The sequence below is a fragment of the Chiloscyllium punctatum genome, chromosome 16, assembly GCF_047496795.1.
Source record: "Chiloscyllium punctatum isolate Juve2018m chromosome 16, sChiPun1.3, whole genome shotgun sequence".
In the NCBI taxonomy this organism is placed as follows: Eukaryota; Metazoa; Chordata; class Chondrichthyes; order Orectolobiformes; family Hemiscylliidae; genus Chiloscyllium; species Chiloscyllium punctatum.
Genome location: NC_092754.1, coordinates 12,261,848 through 12,279,958, shown reverse-complemented (window position 1 = coordinate 12,279,958; position 18,111 = coordinate 12,261,848). Strand labels below are relative to the sequence as shown.

Genomic DNA, 18,111 nt, shown 5'->3' with positions numbered 1-18,111 from the left:
CAGACTGAAAATAGTTCTAAAGCTTAGATTGTGCCACATGCATATTGTTGTTTATTTTCTTTTTGGGTTTTTTTGGGTCAGTTCACATAAAATTAATTTATCTGTTGTTTTTGCAAAATGTAACCAGTCTACAATCATACTTTTCAAATCGGGTAAGTAACTTGACAAATATATTCAGTGTTTAGTTGCTAACATTGTGCCTTAACAATAATACCGTGGATCAAATTGAATGACTAGGGTAGATACATGAATGAAATGCATTAGTAAAAACCCTTTTATTCCATTTTTTTTCTCTTATCCAGGAGTCTTAAGACAAGGCTAAATGGATATGGTAGTTGAGCTTTTGTGCAGTCATCCTACTTGGAGCTCCTCAATATTATCTAACTCTGCTGATGCTAAAACCTCCCTGTTGTTTCACCTAGACTTGACCATTTCAATAATCTCCTGCTCTTGCTCACATAAACTTCAGCACATCCATAATGTCTGATGTCCGTTTCCTAACTTATATTTATCAATCACTGCAAAGTGACTTATATTAGCTCCCAGTCTGGCCAAGCCTCTAATTATCCTTGACTTCAAATCACACCACAGCCTCTTTATAACTTTATATTGTCTCTCTTTATAACTTCCTGCAGTCTGCCCCAGCCATGAGCTTTGGAATTCACTCCTTAAATCCCTGGCTCTCCTCCATAAGATGCTCATTAAGACCTGTTATGGGTTTTGGTCATCGACATCATTATCTTCTTACATAGTTTTGTGTCAAATTATTTAATGTTCTTGTGAAATCCCTTGGGATATTGTACTGCATTAAATGTGCAAATACACTTTAGTAGTAACACTAACCGAGCACAAGGATATTTAGCTACTTATAGTTCTGTCAAGATCTGTGCAATGTTACCTCTTAGCTGCCCCCAACGCTCAGAATTGGAGCATGCTGATATGTGTGAAAATGCATGGACTTTCAATTCTAGAGGTCATTATAGCACACAGACATTGGAGATCCACAGAGCAACAGAAAAAAAAAACTCGAATGAATGTAGAACATATGCAGTCTTTTGGACTCATTGCCTAAGGAATAATGTATTTGCCTTGAGTACAATAAGATTGCACAAAATTAGTTATTCCTGATGAAGGGCTAATGCGTGAAACATTGACCCTCCTGCTTCTTGAATGCTGCCTGACCTGCTGTGCTGTACCCACGCCACATTTTTCAACACTAACAGAGAGACTAATTTTAAGAAATCTACATCTAACTTTACAGTTTACATTTCAAAGTTTCTGAAATTGGTAGACCTTTCACTCTGTTTCTACTTTTTTTCCCGAACAGGAAGCAGTACAGGACATTGTATTAGCTCTGCAGATGGATCAAAAGTTGGCAATTGAAGAAATCTCATCTCTGAAGCTTGAAGCGCAAAATCTAATTAGCTGCTGGCTGCATGATCACTGTATTAGCATTCTAACTAGAATGGCACAAGCAAAGGCAAAAGTCTCCCGTGAAGAATTTGTTCATCTTCTTGCAATTGGCCAATCTCTACTCCAGATAAATGGGAGAGATTCAACCTGGCACATCCTGTATATTGATATATTGATTGCAGAAGGTAAAGCTCACAAGTTTAAAAGTATTAAGCTTAAAATGATACTTGTTTTGTTTTTGTTGTCTTTACAGTCATACATCTTCACAAACCAAACAAAGTGCAAATATTGTAGTTAAAGGGGAGGAATGTGAAATATTAGATTAAGCAAGCATCCTGAGAAGGACATCACTGCAGGGGATGACCTCCATGAAGGTGAATGTATCATTATTCAAAAAGGATGTGCGGGATAGGCCAAATAATTTTGGGCTAGTTATGTTGACCTCCCTAATGACCAAGGTGACTCTATAAGTTACTGGAATCAATATTTGGAGATAGAAGTGGCATTTACTTGGAAAGACATGGACATTTGTGTTGCTAATTAAATTGATTTTTTTTTGAGTAATTACAAGCAGGATCGATGAGGGTAATTTAGTAAGATGGATTTTAGTAAGGCTTTTAACAATGCCCCATATAGACTAGTCAGAAAAAGTTAAAACCCATGGAAGACAGAGGATGTGGAACCATAGAAATGGCTCAGGATCAGGAAACCAAGAATAATGGTTGACAAATGGTTTTTGAGTGCAAAGCTGTGTTGAGTCAGCTGCTGTTTGTGCTATGTAGTAATAATTTAGATACACATGTAGGGCATATGATAGGGAATTTGCAGACGGCACAAAAATGAGGCAAGTCGTCAACAATGGAAAGGATGGTTGCCGACCCCATGATTATGGGCAGGAGCCTTTCATCAGAAATCATGCTCCTGCCCAAAATGTCGATTTTCCTGCTCCTCGGATGCTGCCTGACCTGCTGTGCTTTTCCAGCACCACTCTAATCTTGATTGTAATCTCCAGCATCTGCAGTCCTCCCTTTCACCTGACTGCAGGATTATATCAATGGTATGATTGAATTCCATTTGCCACTTTTCCAGACATTCTATGCATTTTATGCATTTGGGGAGGGCAAGGAAATGCAAGCTAACTGGGAGGAAATCAGGAAAGGTAGAAAAATTGAGATCTTGCAGCACATGTCCACAGGTCCATAAAGTTACATAACAATTAGATAAGAGAGTACACACAGCATATGAAATCCTTTCCTTCATTAGGTGAGGTATTCAGAAGCAGAGGTGTAATTTGAGAACTATTTCAGACACTGATTAGATCACAGATGGAGGTTTGTTTTCAGGTTTGGTCACCACATTAGAGGAGATGCAAGTGCGAGGTGAGAAATGCTTTTTTTTGTAGAATGGGATGTATGGGCTTCGAATGCACTGCCTAGAAGTGTATTGGAAGCAGGTTCAGTCAAAGTATTCAAGGGGACATTGGATGATTAGTTAAATAGAAACATGTGCTGGTGACAAACTCATGTTTTTTCCAAGTCAACATGTTCAGAGCAGGTGTACCGAATGGCATCTTCCTACGTTGTACCAATTCCACGATTCTCTGATTTGCTCCAGAGAGAGTACAGAGAACATTTACAACAAAGTTACCAAAGCTTGAATATTACAGGTAAGGAAAGATTCAATAAGCCAGGCTTGTTTTTCTTGGAATAGAATTGGCTGAGGGGTGAATTAATTGAGGGACTTGGATAGAGTCAACAGTAAAGACCTACTTTCCCGAACAGGAAGAATGGGATTTGACTATGTGACTCCTTTATTCAGCCAGTACAGGCACAATATGCTTATGTGACCTCTTTCTACGTTATAACTTTTCTATGATTCTGTGGTTTATCTAAAAACAATATGAACGGACAGGAGATCAAAAGGATAGAGAATATCTTGGATGTTTTTTCCTCCATATTCTTGAAAGAATTCTTTTATCTGATGAGCATAAATCTTCCTTTGTTGAGAAAGTTTGCTTTAATCATAGCACTAATACAATGATATACAAATTTAGACTAAATCTAATGTACCATATATGTTCCTTGGAACTTCTATAATATTTCTGAAATTGGGCTTCAGAACAAGCAACTTTGTAGCCACGAAACCTGTCCAACATGTTGCATTTTAAATGCCCTTATTTTGACATGAACTGTAATCCCAGTTTCAGAAACAGCATCTCATAAATGTATTCTTTCTGCAGAAATGTATGATGATGCCTTAAAACATCTGCAGGAGAATTTTGGACCAGTTCCTAACGATGCTGCTGCCTTGGCCAGGTATGGGCTCATTCAAATGAAGAGAGACAATGTCCAGCAGGCTGTGCAGAATCTGAGCATCCTTGCTGAAAAGGACAACAAAGACTTGCAGTTTCTATTGCTATTCCTGGATAACAAATCACGTTACCGTATGGCTCAGGTAATATTTTATGATTCAAGACACCAGACCATCACCTGCTCTGGAGCATATGGGGAAGCGCATTGAATGCTTGTCATGCAATGAATTGTACAAAAATAATTGCACTGTGAGAACAAGGATATTTTGCTATTAAGAGTTCTGCAGAGATCTGTGCAATGTTAACTCTAAGCTGCCCACTCTGCTTAGAATTGGAGCATGCTGATATGTGTGAAAATGCATTGACTTGATTCCAGAGGCCATTATAGTACACAGACATTGGAGATTTATGGAGCAACAGAAAAGAAAGTTGAGGGAATGTAGAAGATATTCAGTCTTATGGGCTCATTACCTAAGGAATAATGTATTTGCCTTAAGTACAACGAAGATCGCATGAAATTGGTTATTAGGATGGCAGGGCAGTCTTGTGAGCAAAGATTTCAAAAGGACCCAAGTTATCTGGAGGTCAGAAGAATGAAGAATATTTGAGGACTCTGGGTCTATACTTGGAATTTAGAAGGATGATGGAGGAAGGATCTTACAGCGTACTGAATGGCCTGAACAGAATGGATGTTGGGAAGATGTCTCCATTGGTTAGAGAGACTAGGCTCCGAGACCACATCCTTAGAGTGTGGGGAAAATCCTTTAGAACAGAGTTAAGGAGAAATTTCATCAGCTAGAGCGTGGTGAATCTATGAGATTCCTTGCCAAAGAAGGCTGCGAAGGTCATTGAGTATATTTAACACTGAGATAAATCGGTTATTCATTGTCAAGGGGATCATGGGTTACAGAGAGACGTGGTTGAGAACTTATCAGCCATGATTGAATGGTGGAGCAGATTCGATGAGTTGAATGGCCTAATTTCTGCTCCTATGTCTAATGGTCTTTGTTTAGGTGAAATGTGTAAATGTTTTTTCTCCTTTTTGAGAGGGCTTAATGGGATAGGTGGTGAGAGGCTGTTTCCCTAGTTTGAAGAGTGTCGAACTAGGGATTATAATAACAGGACAGGGGGTTGGCCATTTCTCCACTGCCATGAGTAATTCTTTCACTGACAATAGTGAATCCTTGAAATTCTGTATTCCAGAGAGCATTGGTGCTCACTCATTAAGTTTATTTAAGATTTAACGTATTTGATTTTTGGACATTTGAAGGGAGTTGAGGCATATGAAAATGAAGTGGGAAAGTGGAGTTGATGAAAAATGGTAGGTGTGATCTTGTTGGAGTAGGTTTGAGAATTTATTTTGATATTTTTGATCCATTAGAATGGAATCGTTGCTACACTTATTATATAGTCTGTGCAGCCATCAATTTTCATGCAGTGATCAGGCAAATAATTAGGTTAATTTTAATAAGAGATGGTTGAAGAATTTTGGCTAAAAACACTGAGCAAAAGTTGTAGGAGTTTCTGCCTACATTTTGATGCCTTAACAGAAAGGTGACACCTAACCAATGAGTATATCTTCGCTACTGAATTGAAGAATACATTAAGTTGAAGGGTAGGATTTTCCTATGACCATCGTGAACCCTCTCCTGAAAACAAAACTTCAGGCTGAAATGGGGCCAGAAGCCCACTGTTTGGAATGTTCCTCACCTATGATTTTATTTTCCCTCTGAATTGATCAATTATTGTTTGATGGATGGGTTTACCTAAGGCTGGAAAGACCGAAAAAAAGGAATTCCTGATGAAAGGCTTATGCCTGAAATGTCTGCTTTCCTGCTCCTCCGATGCTGCCTGACCTGCTGTGCTTTTCCAGGGCCACACTTTTTGACTCTGACTCTCCAGCATCTGCAGTCCTCCCTTTTCTCCTAATCAGTAACACTTGTAGCAACTTCAGACTAAGTTGGCATTGTTTGGTGTTCTGGCCCCCACTGCAGGTGCTGTGGGAAGAGTGCTTTCCTCTTCTGCACCACCCTGTCCACTAGGACTTCCAGATCACAGTCCCTAAACGAGGCTCTAGTTTTCCCCTTATCTGCCAAGGTTATGGCAAAAATTATGAACCATGCAAGGCAGCTCTGGGCTGACCATGCTTGACGGTACTTTTTTTTAAAAAGGTGACACTGGTGCTAAGGATCCCAAAATATCCCAGGAGAGGCAAATACATCAGCTAACATCAGTGGGAGAATTTGTGGGTGCAAAGTCAATGGGGCGTGATAGGGAGTTAATGAGCCAAGCTTGAAGAATAACACAAGATAACTCACTGGGCCTCATGAGAGAAAGTGAGTTAAAAATTATACTCTGCAAAAATGGTAAAAATTCAGCTGCAGGCTATAGAATAAAAATTTTAGTATGGACAAATTTAAATTTTTAAAGTTATTAAAATCAGTTAATCTCCAATCTATACTGAGCTGAATGATCTCCGTCAGAACTGCAGTGCATAACAGTAGGATATTTGTGGATTAGGAGAAAGTGTTACGACACTGCTGTAATAGGTAAAATTTTCAGTGGCCAAGAACTATGTAAAGTAAAAATTAACAACTTTATTTCTTAAAGTATAATAAAGCATAATTAACTAACCACTGTTTTCAATTTCGTTCTCTATCTTTTACCTTTCCTTCTGTATATACTAGTCAGATAAAACTTCCAATTAAGATTTACAAAACAACACTTCTTATCTCAAAACCAGGCAGCTGTGGATTCTTGTCTTCGGATCTTACTGTGCCTTCTTTTCTCCTTGTTAGGAATTTCTGCGTCACAGGTTACTGATCAAAACAACAGTACTTTTAAGAGAGAGCTATTTTCAAGCAGTCTGTTTACATGCTGGGTCGTGGCAGTTCTCCTCTCAACTGTTCAATTTTCCCCAGTCTTATACTCTAGACCATCTGATTGTGTCATTGGCTTTTAAGATTGTCAATATACTCAGTTCAAACTTGATTGGAGTTTATGTTTCTGGTATAATTTAAACTGATTGGCTGAACTTGAATTTGTTTTTGTCTCCAAGCAATGAACTAATTGAGTGATTCGACCCAATGTTACATTGTTACCATTTTTGAGTACACTTGCTGCCGGGTCCAGTAGTTCTGCTTTTAATTCTCTTAAAGGTATACCCACATCTTCATAACAAAAGACATCAGCAAGATTTCAAATCATTATATTGGCAACTCCTGCTGGAAACAGAGTGAATTACGACAGCCTTAAAGATGATGTTTTAGTAGCCCCTGTGTCCTTGTGCACCACTCATCCAATAGTCTTTGTAAAAATTTTATATCTGGGTATTGGCTCTTGGCCATGCTACTGTATTTGATGAGCACATCTATATCAGACCCTATAACAAATTGGAATTCCCAAGAGAAAAGCTTACAGGGAAAACAAGATAAAAAGTGAGAAAGCATAGATACAGAGAATGGAAGAATGGGTGCAAGATGTGCAGAAATCAAAGCTGGGATTTTGAAGTTAAAGTATGGCATTGAGTATGTTAGTTAGTATCATATCAGCTAATGCCTGGCTAAAATATCTCATGCGATCACATGTTTTTCAGCTTATTATCTGTGCGAGTGAAATGTTGTGAGTGTTATTCAAAGGATCCAATATTGAGATGGCAGGCCACTGGTGGGATCTTCTGGGTTAAAGTTTCTGGTGACTTACTTAAAGACCAGCTGCACACCACTTCATTTGCTGCAAGCCAAGATCACCCCTTGGCCTGTAGTGGTCACCCTTCAATTCTCAGAAGTTCAGGTGAGCCCTCAGGTTTGTCAGTGAAGCCCACTTGACACTGATGGACAGAGTCACTAGTAGGAGGTGACTCTTCCCAGGTGACTGTGCCAGGATTCCATCTCATTAGAGTTGTCCAGCCTGGAACAAGATCATCGCAGATTACTGAAAAGGTGCACAGTAATAAACGTCAATGATCACCTATTTCTGCAAAGGTAAATGCGCCATCACCTTTTTACTACCTCCCAGTCATAGGAGCATAGCATTGTGTTCTGATCATCTTAGATTTGCAGGAAGGTAAACACCTTATTCTGCATGACCTGTTCTTCATTCCAAATTAGTTCATTGTTCTGTAGGCGCTAGTACAACACATGATCCTGCACAACCAAAGTAGCCACCGTCTGCGCCCTTCTGCACCAGCACTGCCCCTGATGAGGAAGATCTGTGAATCCTTCAAGGATGCATCGGTAAGGCAAGACACTCACTTTCACCCTCACCAGTGCAGAGACCGTAGTGGATACCTAAACAAGAGGACACTAAGACATAGTCCAGTGACATCACTACAAACTTGTCTGTCCTCTGTGGAGAAAGAAACTGCCAACTTCCTGGCACTTGGAGGACTGCTGGAGAAAGGACCAATGTAGATGATGAGCATCTGTACCCAGCCACAACCTGCAGAAAGAAACACTGGTGTGTCAGGCAGGTATGCCAGAAATCCTGAGAAGGCTTGCCCAAACAATGGTGAATCCATTGTGACAATCTAATAAGAGTACACTGGAAATTGAGTTCCAGGTTTTGATCATACAGAGTGGTCACCCTAATAATGACTTTAATTTTTATTTGGTGCAATAGAGTTTGTTTTGTGAATCAGTTCCCTACATACTCCAAGATTTGACCCAAGCATTTGGGATAGCCAAACATCTACAATACAATGACGTTATAGCATACCGATGTGCTACTCATATGGGTAGGGCCAACATATAAGGGCTTCAAATGTTGTATTCCTTCTTTAGTAACACATTAAGCCAGTGAAGTGAATGAACTAGTGATTGCCCTGTTTCATTATACAGATCTTTCTAACCAGATTTCTACACATCTTGCACCCTTTTGAACTAGGTATTTGGCTGCTAACAATTTCTTAGCTAGCAAGGTGATTGCAGATGTAAGGAAAATTGAGACTCATTGCATCTAATTACAGGTCAATGACTTCTCCAGTACATCTGATTGCCATTCCAAAAGATACACCATTGTTTTCAGTTTTGATTTCTTCTTTGTTAAATGGAAATGGCTTAGCCAGTTCTAAACGAGATTTCATAATGAAGATGTTGCTACGTTGCCTTTTGTAAATGTCTCCCAGCAATTGTATTCGTCCGGTAAACATTTCCTTCTGTATTACAAAAATCAGGCCTTTGTGTTGAATTGTTTGGATAGGAGCTTTATGTAATGTTTGATCTTTTAAGTCAGTAATCTACAAAAAAAAGTTTCACTATACTGCAGAATGCATATCTTGTTATGTGTACGTTTCAAACTCATATATGTGTTAGCCTTCAACCATTATGCTTTTGTATTCTCTCTCTCATCCCAGGGACTTTCGTCAACAGCTTACAATAAACAGAAACAATGAAAAGTGCATTATCTTGCACAGTGGCTAAGCACATTAATAGAAAAGCTGGCACAGATTTGATTTCTATAACTGCAGTAACTCTTTAAGAGCTGTATTCCATAATCAGATGACAGCAATTCAGCCACTACTGGTTGAAATTAACTGAGTTATGTTCGTTTTATTGAACTGGACTGATCTGCTTCCAAAAACACATCTCATGACTTTTTGTACTTTGTTGACATAGCAATAACTGTGAGGTCAAATGACTGTGCAGTAAATCAAAAGTAAGATGTATATTTGTAAACTCTTATACCTCAAGAATTGCACGAGTCATGTGCAAGTTAATATGTTTCATATTTGACTGGTGGAGTTTAATGCTACTTATTTTACTGAAATGAATAATTTGGAAGCATAAGTAGTAAATTTTTTAAAAAGATCCCTATGTCACCTAACCCTTACCATTGTCATTTAGAAATGTCTTGTGTTTAAGTGCTGGATGGTTGTACATTGGAATTGCCACCTAAGCTTCTGATTGCAGCCAACAATTTATTTTACTACATTTCCTAACATTTCAATTAAGATTGGTTTCTCAGTGCTAAGTTATGAAAATGGATGAGATATTATTGCCAATCTATTTGATCTAGGTTGCCTACTTATCTTTAGAGGAGCTTTCTGGATGAACTTCTGAGACAGGCACCTTCCAAGCAGAAGTGATCTAGTCACACAATCCTTGCAGGTAGCAACAGAGTGGATGAACACTGAAATCAAGCCTCTGTTTTATAGCAATAACCATATTCCTTGGTTTAAAGGTCCTAAAGCTTTTCTTCCCAGAAGGTTGACCATCGTTTCTCTCTGTCTGTTCTCTGCAACCCTTACATATCCCACAGGCCAATTCCATCTGTATTCATTTTCTCTTCTTTCTCTCTCCTTTTCACATTTTTCATCAATCTTTCCTTTCATTAACTCTACCATTTACTCTAATGTGATCAAAATATTCTATTTTTCTCTCCTTGAGCTTATGCATTAATTTATTATTCTCTCCAGTTATTTCTGGAACTTTAAGTTTTGTGTCTACGTAAGATTTGTGGAACATGGTTCTCGAGGCCCATTTCTGAAATGTATTCAGGTTATCAATCAAATTTATTTATAATCCATATGTCTGAGGCACATACCATAAATGACAAAATGCAACACATCAGCGTTCATTTCCTAAGATTACAATTCATTTTCTTTGATATTAAACTCCAGCTTCATTCTGTCAAAGCTGCTGTCGAATTCTCCCCAATCTTACATTTGCATCTCTAATCATCTGTGATAATCTGCCCAAATCATGTGAGCTTTTCATTTGTTCCAGGACTTTAACATTTAATGTAATGTTTACTTTTTTTAGTCCCTGTAGATTGATACAAATAACAAAATATAAAAGACATGGTGTCGACCTCTTGTAGAGGGTGTTTTTCACGAAACCTTCTGGTAAATAATCAGTGCAATGAATAGTTTGAATTCCAACAGTGGCAATTGTCCTAGACTGTATCAGTTATTTTTGGATTTACCCAAGTTTCTTGCCCCGGCCTCTTGCAACCAGTAAACCAGCCTGCATCACTGTTACTTTTGAAGAGTCTAAGGACAGTTCAACCTACCTCAAACAAGAACAGGTGAATCCGTCCCCATTTACATGATGTATTCAGGGCAGTTGGAAGAGAGGACTTGGTATTAGATCATAAGACAGAAGCAGAAATTGGGCCATTCAGCCCATTGAGTCTGCTTTGCCGTTCGGTCGTGGCTGATAAGTTTCTTACCCCCATTTTCTCCTCATAACCCTTGATCCCCTTGATACTGAAGAACTTGTCTTGTCTCAGTCTTGAACATACTCGATGACCTGCCCCTCCATAGCCTCTGTGGCAATGAACTCTGACTGAAGAAGTTTCTCCTTTCTTCTTTCTAAAACGTCTTCCCTTTGCTCTAAGGCTATGCCCTTGGGTATTAGTCACTCCTACCGATGGAAACATCTTCCCAACATCTACTGTGTCAAGGCCATTCAGTATTCTGCAAGTTTCATTTAGATCTTCCCTCATCCTTCTAAACTCCATCAGTCCTCAAACATTCCTCATTTCTGGGACCATTCTCATGAGTCTCCTCTGAACACGCTCGAGGGCCAGTACATCTTTCCTGAGATATGGGGCTGAAAACTGCATACAATACACCAAATGGGGTCTGACCAGAGCCTTTTAGAGCCTCTGAAGTAAATCCCTGCTTTTATATTCTAGTCCACTCAAAATAAATGCAATCATTGCATTTGTCTTCCTAACTGCTGACTCAAACTGCAAGTTTACCTTCAGAGAATCCTAGGTTAGAACTCCCCAAGTTTCTTTGCACTTCAGACTTCTGAATTTTCTCCCCATTTTGAAAGTACTCCTGACCTCCATTCTTCTTACCAAGATGCATGACCTCACACTTTCTTGCATTGTACTCCATCGGCCACTTCCTCTTCTAACCTGTCCAAGTCCTTCTGCAACCTCCCCGCCTCCTCAATGCTACCTGATATATTATAAACACATCTGGCAGACTGGCATTTCCCATTTCCCCACCCTGCCCCACTTTCACCATCTATTCTTTTAGAGCAGACGTTCAATTGATTGGGTGACCACAGAAACATTTTACTAAATTACACTCAAGCTACATCTGAAATTTTGATATAGCGGTTTTAGTCTGCTACCAGTATTACATCATCCTCATTTCCGTCACATTCCAAGCAATAAATACACTTCAGAAAATTATAGGAGCAAATTTATTTATCTTATTTGATGCGATGAATAAGCCTTTTCATAGAGAAACACAAACCTCAGATAATTTTCATGAATACCTTTCAATCTCCTATTTCCTGTTAAAGTGTTTGCCAGACAGGTTATTTTGTTGTAAACTTTTGCATGCATGCATTTGTGTTTCCTCCGCATTTACTTCCCTTTCAGATGTCATTCCTTCCTAAGGTTAGGTTTCATGGATACTCAGCAGTTATGTCAAATTACTATTCTTTGTGTGCAGGAAGCTGTGATAGTGAGCAGGCTATTAAAATATGCAGTGTAAATCACCTGAACTCCCATGTTTCATACTGAACACTTACATATGCAATTTGTTGATCAGTGGCTACAGTCTAAACTGACTTTCTCCTTGTTGCATTTCTATAATTGACTTTGAGTGAAGACTTTTATTATTTTTAATTCAGTGGAGCTGAAGCTATGCCTTTTCACACTCATGGGCTGACAAATCTCTCTTTTACAGAGATGGGAGAAGGTGTGGTTGAAATGCACCACTGAAGAGAGTGATGGATCGCGATTTCATAGGAACTTTTAAAAATTGGTTTGAAATTTGTTGGGAAAAATAAATACAGAACTATAGGGAAAAAGCAGAGAGACTAATTGGATAGCTTTTGATTCGGGAATGTTATCCTGTGACATTTTTAAAATGTTGTTTTGTTATTCTAACCTCTTATTACAGTCTTATTGCCATTTCATTTTTATTCATGCTCCTCTTAAAACAAATGCAGAGGCACCATTCATTTACACATAGTTAAAAGAGACAAAAGGGTAGATTATTGCTCCGAGCTATAAAGAAAGTAAGCTACACTGGAGGAGTTATGAAGCTTTCTCCTTTTTTGGAGAAATGTCATGTTTATTTTCTTTAATTTTTAAACAGAATGGAATCTTTCGTCAGGAATATGTAAGTTTATTGGATTAATTGCTCCCTAAGCAGTAATTAATGTTGTTCAATTTGTGATGCAGTAATGGACTGTGGGCCACTGTGACTTTTTTATAAACATTGAATTAGAACACCATCTGTGATTTTTGAAATATTTATAAATTTGTTGATTACGATATATCGCATAATCATAATTTGGTACTGATAGCCGCATTTGTATATGTCACACATGTAGTCATTTTCCATCTGTCAACACGGTAGAGTTGACAGATTCTTGGTTTTGTCTGATATCTTTCTTGCATGTCTACAGTAGAGCAGTAGACATCTATGAAGATCCACTGCTTGATTAATCACTGCTTCCAATCAGAGTTTGCTAGCTTCCAGAGTAGAGCTGGCAGTTGCTTTCGAAATCTAACAAAGAATACCAGCTTTTTACTTGAAAATAGACATGGGATTCAAATTGAAGGAAATTGCAATCTAGAACACCAATTTTATTTCAATTTACTTTCTAACCAAACTTAATCATGGACAAGGCCTTTATGATACTGCACTGTGCTGAGCAAAAGCTGCCAGGAAGATCCATACCAAAAAAAGTAGTGAGACTAGCAGTAAAATAGTGCCTACTTTGGGAGTCTTAGCCTCCAATTGGTGGGCAAACTTCATCTGTTTGTTTGGGATAATTAGACATGGAACCTTGAGATACAGATACTACGTACCATCCTTTTTTCATCTCCCACTTGACAATATTTATAATTCATGGAACTCTAATGGCACCTTTTTGGCTGTTCTCTTTTACAGGTGGCCTCACAGGAAGCTGATATTTTGACAAAAGGGAATCAGCTGGAGAAGGCAATGAGTTACTACACACTGGCTGTCCTTTCAAGTAAAAATAAACCTAAGTACATTCGCCAACATGCAAGGTGTCTGATCCAATCAAAGCAATACGAGAGGGCATTAAAGGACCTACAGGGGATCATTAAGAGAAGTACCTCCAGCAATTCCCCAGAGCTAGTACAAGATTACTGTTCTGCTGGGTATGTCCAACTCCTTATCCTGAAGGAAGAGGAGGCATGCAACAGTTATATAAAAGCCCTACAGTTAGATCAGTCTGTGGCATTAACCAATATCTCCAGTAGGCCAGGACGGCTCAACTTGGCTCAACACTTCCACCAAAATGCTCGTGATTACTTCAAGCAGCAACATTATGAAAAAGCATGGAATTTAACAGAATACGGATTAATAATTGATGAAAGCAATACTGAATTAAAGAAACTGAGAGCTAGGATCAAACGAGAGACATCAGGGTGTGTTGTTCATTAGTACTGTATGTCACCGTTAAGAATTTGCCAAAGTAATGATGTGGAAAATCTACCTGTGAAAAGTGAGGTTCAGAAAAATAAGTGGTCTAGGGCTGCCAGGAGTAGAGTGACTTGAACAGTAATGTGGACTGAGGAAAAGAGCAACTACTTAAAGGGACAGTGTCTCTGAAATAAGAGTCTCAAATACTGAAAGCACTCAGCAAGTCTATCAGCATCTGTGGTGGGAGAAAGGGTTAATGTTTCAGGTGTTGATCATCGGTCAAAACAACAGCTACAGTGTTTTGCTTTCAGATTAGCGCATAGATTTTCCTTTAAACTATTGCAATACTGCTGCTATGTCTGAATTGAATTTCTGCTAGTTATGGCAATGGAGGTCCATGATAAAAATTTAAAATGTTACAACAATGACAAAAGGCAAACGGTTCAGCTTCAAAATGTTTTATATCTTGGTCAACAATCAAGAGGTTTATTTTGAAGTCAATAATTCTGTTTGTGCTCTGAATAGCCCAAGGACATTTTGATGTCTCTTTGTGTTCGCAGCCTTTGTTAGATACCTGACAAATTGAGATCCATTGCTGTTCTCCTTTGTCTCCTTTTTTCTGCAAAGCAAAAGAATGCCATAAACACACCGAGTTACTCGAGCCTTTATAGAGTAGATGGAAAGCTCTTTTAAAAATTTTATTAGGTTTTGTCATTTTTAATTATTTCTGTGTTCAATGCCAGATCACTTTATAAGGATTTTATTGGTATGATTTAAATCAGAGAACTCTATGGATATGTAGTCTTTACAGAGAATACTTGGGATTACACCATGACTATAAATTAATGAGTAATACTTCATTTGAATGGATCTCATAAGTGTTTTCTTCCTAAGTGATAACTACCATTTTGTAATGTGCAAGACTTAATAGAAGTCCAACATAGCCCTGACCAGCCTATTTTTTCAGGAGGAAAATAAGATTGTGCGTATTGCTATTGTGTAAATGGAAGTTCATTTTTTCTTAAATTATGTATTTAATATTGGTATTTATTTTATATTAAATTATAATTTGTATAGAATTCATAGTTGGATTCTGACATTCACTGAAACCAACACGCGTAATTTGACAAGTATTAATTTAATGTCTGACAATCAAGCTACAGGAAGTTAGGTGATTTGAGATAAAATTGAGAATGGCATTTAATTACGTGTTGAATGTTTAAATATAAAAATTGAGTTATCAGAAGCTCCCGAGTTATTTTGCATTATCCTTCCTTTAGTTTCCCTTCTTGCTCGCTTCAATGCTCAGAACTCTGAGGGTGAACTCCACAGTACCAACTACACTGAATGAAACACTGCGCATGGTCACTCTTCTTGTGCATGCAAAAGTCCTGGCATCAACAGGACTTTCTTCCTGACCAAGACCAGTCTTCACCAAGATTTACATCTCTGTGTACTTTCCAGAGGGGTCACTGGCAATCAATTAGTCATCCAACTGACTATCTGCAACATGGAGAATTTCTGAGTACCTTAACTTGAAATATTTATCTCCAATTTGTTTCCAGATCTTGAGATCCAAATAAATATGATTGAATCCATGTTGAGAATGTGTGCAGTAAATGGTGAGCAGAAGTAAAGATCTTCATGGACCTAATAGTTTCATTTAGATTGGCATTTCCTACAACTATCTCCAGCAAGTTTTACAAAGGGTTTTGGGAGTACAGCTTTTATCCAAAAACTGCTGATTTACTTTTCCACCGAGCTGTTCACTAAAGGCTGGCCAGAAGTTTACTCTGTAACTTCAAAACCCAAGGAAAAGTGGGTGTCTGTTGCTCTGGAACAAGGCTAGTTGGGTTGATTGCTTTCCTAAATCCCACTGGTAGTGGGAAACTTTGGAAATTCCTTTGGCTGTTAGCAATGTAAATGTAAATAACTTGCTTTGTGGCATGATAGATTTACTTTTGTTTCCTTACTGTCAGCCTAGAATTTAAATATATACAGCCTATTGTTATCACTTTACTTTAAACCCAGCTTCTTCAGCATCCTTATCAGCCCTTCAAATACCTCCCTATATAAACTTCTAACTTGCCTGCTACTCAATCTTCAAGGAGAAAGTGAGGACTGCAGATACTGGAGATCAGAGCTGAAAATGTGTTGCTGGAAAAGCGCAGCAGGTCAGGCAGCATCCAAGGAGCAGGAGAATCGACGTTTCGGGCATGAGCCCTTCTTCAGGAATGAGGAAAGTGTGTCCAGCAGGCTAAGATAAAAGGTAGGGAGGAGGGACTTGGAGGAGGGGCATTGGAAATGCGATAGGTGGAAGGAGGTCAAGGTGAGGCCGGAGTGGGGGTGGGGGCGGAGAGGTCAGGAAGAAGATTGCAGGTTAGTATGGCGGTGCTGAGTTCGAGCGATTTGACTGAGACAAGGTGGGGGGAGGGGAAATGAGGAAACTGGAGAAATCTGAGTTCATCCCTTGTGGTTGGAGGGTTCCTAGGCGGAAGATGAGGCACTCTTCCTCCAACCATCGTGTTGCTATGGTCGGCTGAAGATGAGGCTCATCTTCCGCCTAGGAACCCTCCAACCACAAGGGATGAACTCAGATTTCTCCAGTTTCCTCATTTCCCCTCCCCCCACCTTGTCTCAGTCAAATCGCTCGAACTCAGCACCGCCATGCTAACCTGCAATCTTCTTCCTGACCTCTCCACCCCCACCCCCACTCCGGCCTCACCTTGACCTCCTTCCACCTATCGCATTTCCAATGCCCCTCCCCCAAGTCCCTCCTCCCTACCTTTTATCTTAGCCTGCTGGACACACTTTCCTCATTCCTGAAGAAGGGCTCGTGCCCGAAACGTCGATTCTCCTGCTCCTTGGATGCTGCCTGACCTGCTGCGCTTTTCCAGCAACACATTTTCAGCTGCTACTCAATCTTGCCTGGTGATTTGGAGTTGCTTAATATAAGCCACTAACTAGTTGTAGGAAATTTTTCGAATGATTTGAGTTTAAGAAGCAGCAATTTAGATATGATACACTAGTTGATTATACTGAAAAGTATACAACTACAGCAGTTGAGAATAGTTTACAGATACCAGATGAAAAGCAGGCTGTTGGCACAGGCTGTGAAATATTAGGGTACTCTTCCCTGGGTTGTCTTCCTCTTCTGGTTCATCTACCATCTAGAGAAAATAGATCCCTGACATAGTGCCTAACGCCAACTCGAGGACACCTCTTCCTACTGCTCCCTCGACCATGACCTCACCCCCCATCACCAAACCATCATCTCCCAGACCATACAGAACCTCATCACCTCAGGAGATCTCCCACCCACAGCTTCCAACGTCATAGTCCAGGAACCCCGCACTGCCCGGTTCTACCTCCTTCCCAAGATCCACAAGCCTGACCACCCTGGCCGACCCATTGTCTCAGCATGCTCCTGCCCCACTGAACTCATCTCTACCTACCTTGACACTGTCCTATCCCCCCTAGTCCAGGAACTCCCCACATACGTTCGAGACACCACCCACGCCCTCCACCTCCTCCAAAACTTCTGTTTCCCCGGCCCCCAACGCCTTATCTTCACCATGGATATCCAATCCCTCTACACCTCCATTCGCCATGACCAGGGCCTCCAAGCCCTCCGTTTTTTCCTCTCCAAACGTCCCCAACAGTACCCTTCCACTGACACTCTCATTCGTTTGGCCGAACTGGTCCTCACCCTTAACAATTTCTCCTTTGAATCCTCCCACTTCCTCCAGACCAAAGGCGTAGCCATGGGCACACGTATGGGCCCCAGCTATGCCTGTCTCTTTGTTGGCTATGTAGAACAGTTGATCTTCCGTAATTACACCGGCACCACTCCCCACCTCTTCCTCCGCTACATTGATGACTGCATTGGCGCCACCTCGTGCTCCCGCGAGGAGGTTGAGCAATTCATCAACTTCACCAACACATTCCACCCTGACCTTAAATTTACCTGGACTATCTCTGACACCTCGCTCCCCTTCCTGGACCTCTCCATCTCCATTAG

The 18,111-nt window shown here is 39.8% G+C and overlaps 1 protein-coding gene across 2 annotated transcripts in view; it reads left to right on the top strand.

Annotated features, from left to right (window-relative positions):
- ttc34 (tetratricopeptide repeat domain 34) overlaps positions 1-16,241 on the top strand; it is a 77,110-nt gene extending 60,869 nt beyond the window's left edge. For both annotated transcript variants that reach the window (XM_072586240.1, XM_072586238.1), the window contains 3 exons: positions 1,328-1,598; positions 3,653-3,867; positions 13,590-16,241. In XM_072586240.1, coding sequence (XP_072442341.1) covers positions 1,328-1,598; positions 3,653-3,867; positions 13,590-14,111 — 1,008 coding nt within the window. In that variant the 3' untranslated portion in view covers positions 14,112-16,241. The remainder of the gene's footprint in view (positions 1-1,327; positions 1,599-3,652; positions 3,868-13,589) is intronic.
- The last annotated feature ends 1,870 nt before the right edge of the window (positions 16,242-18,111 follow it).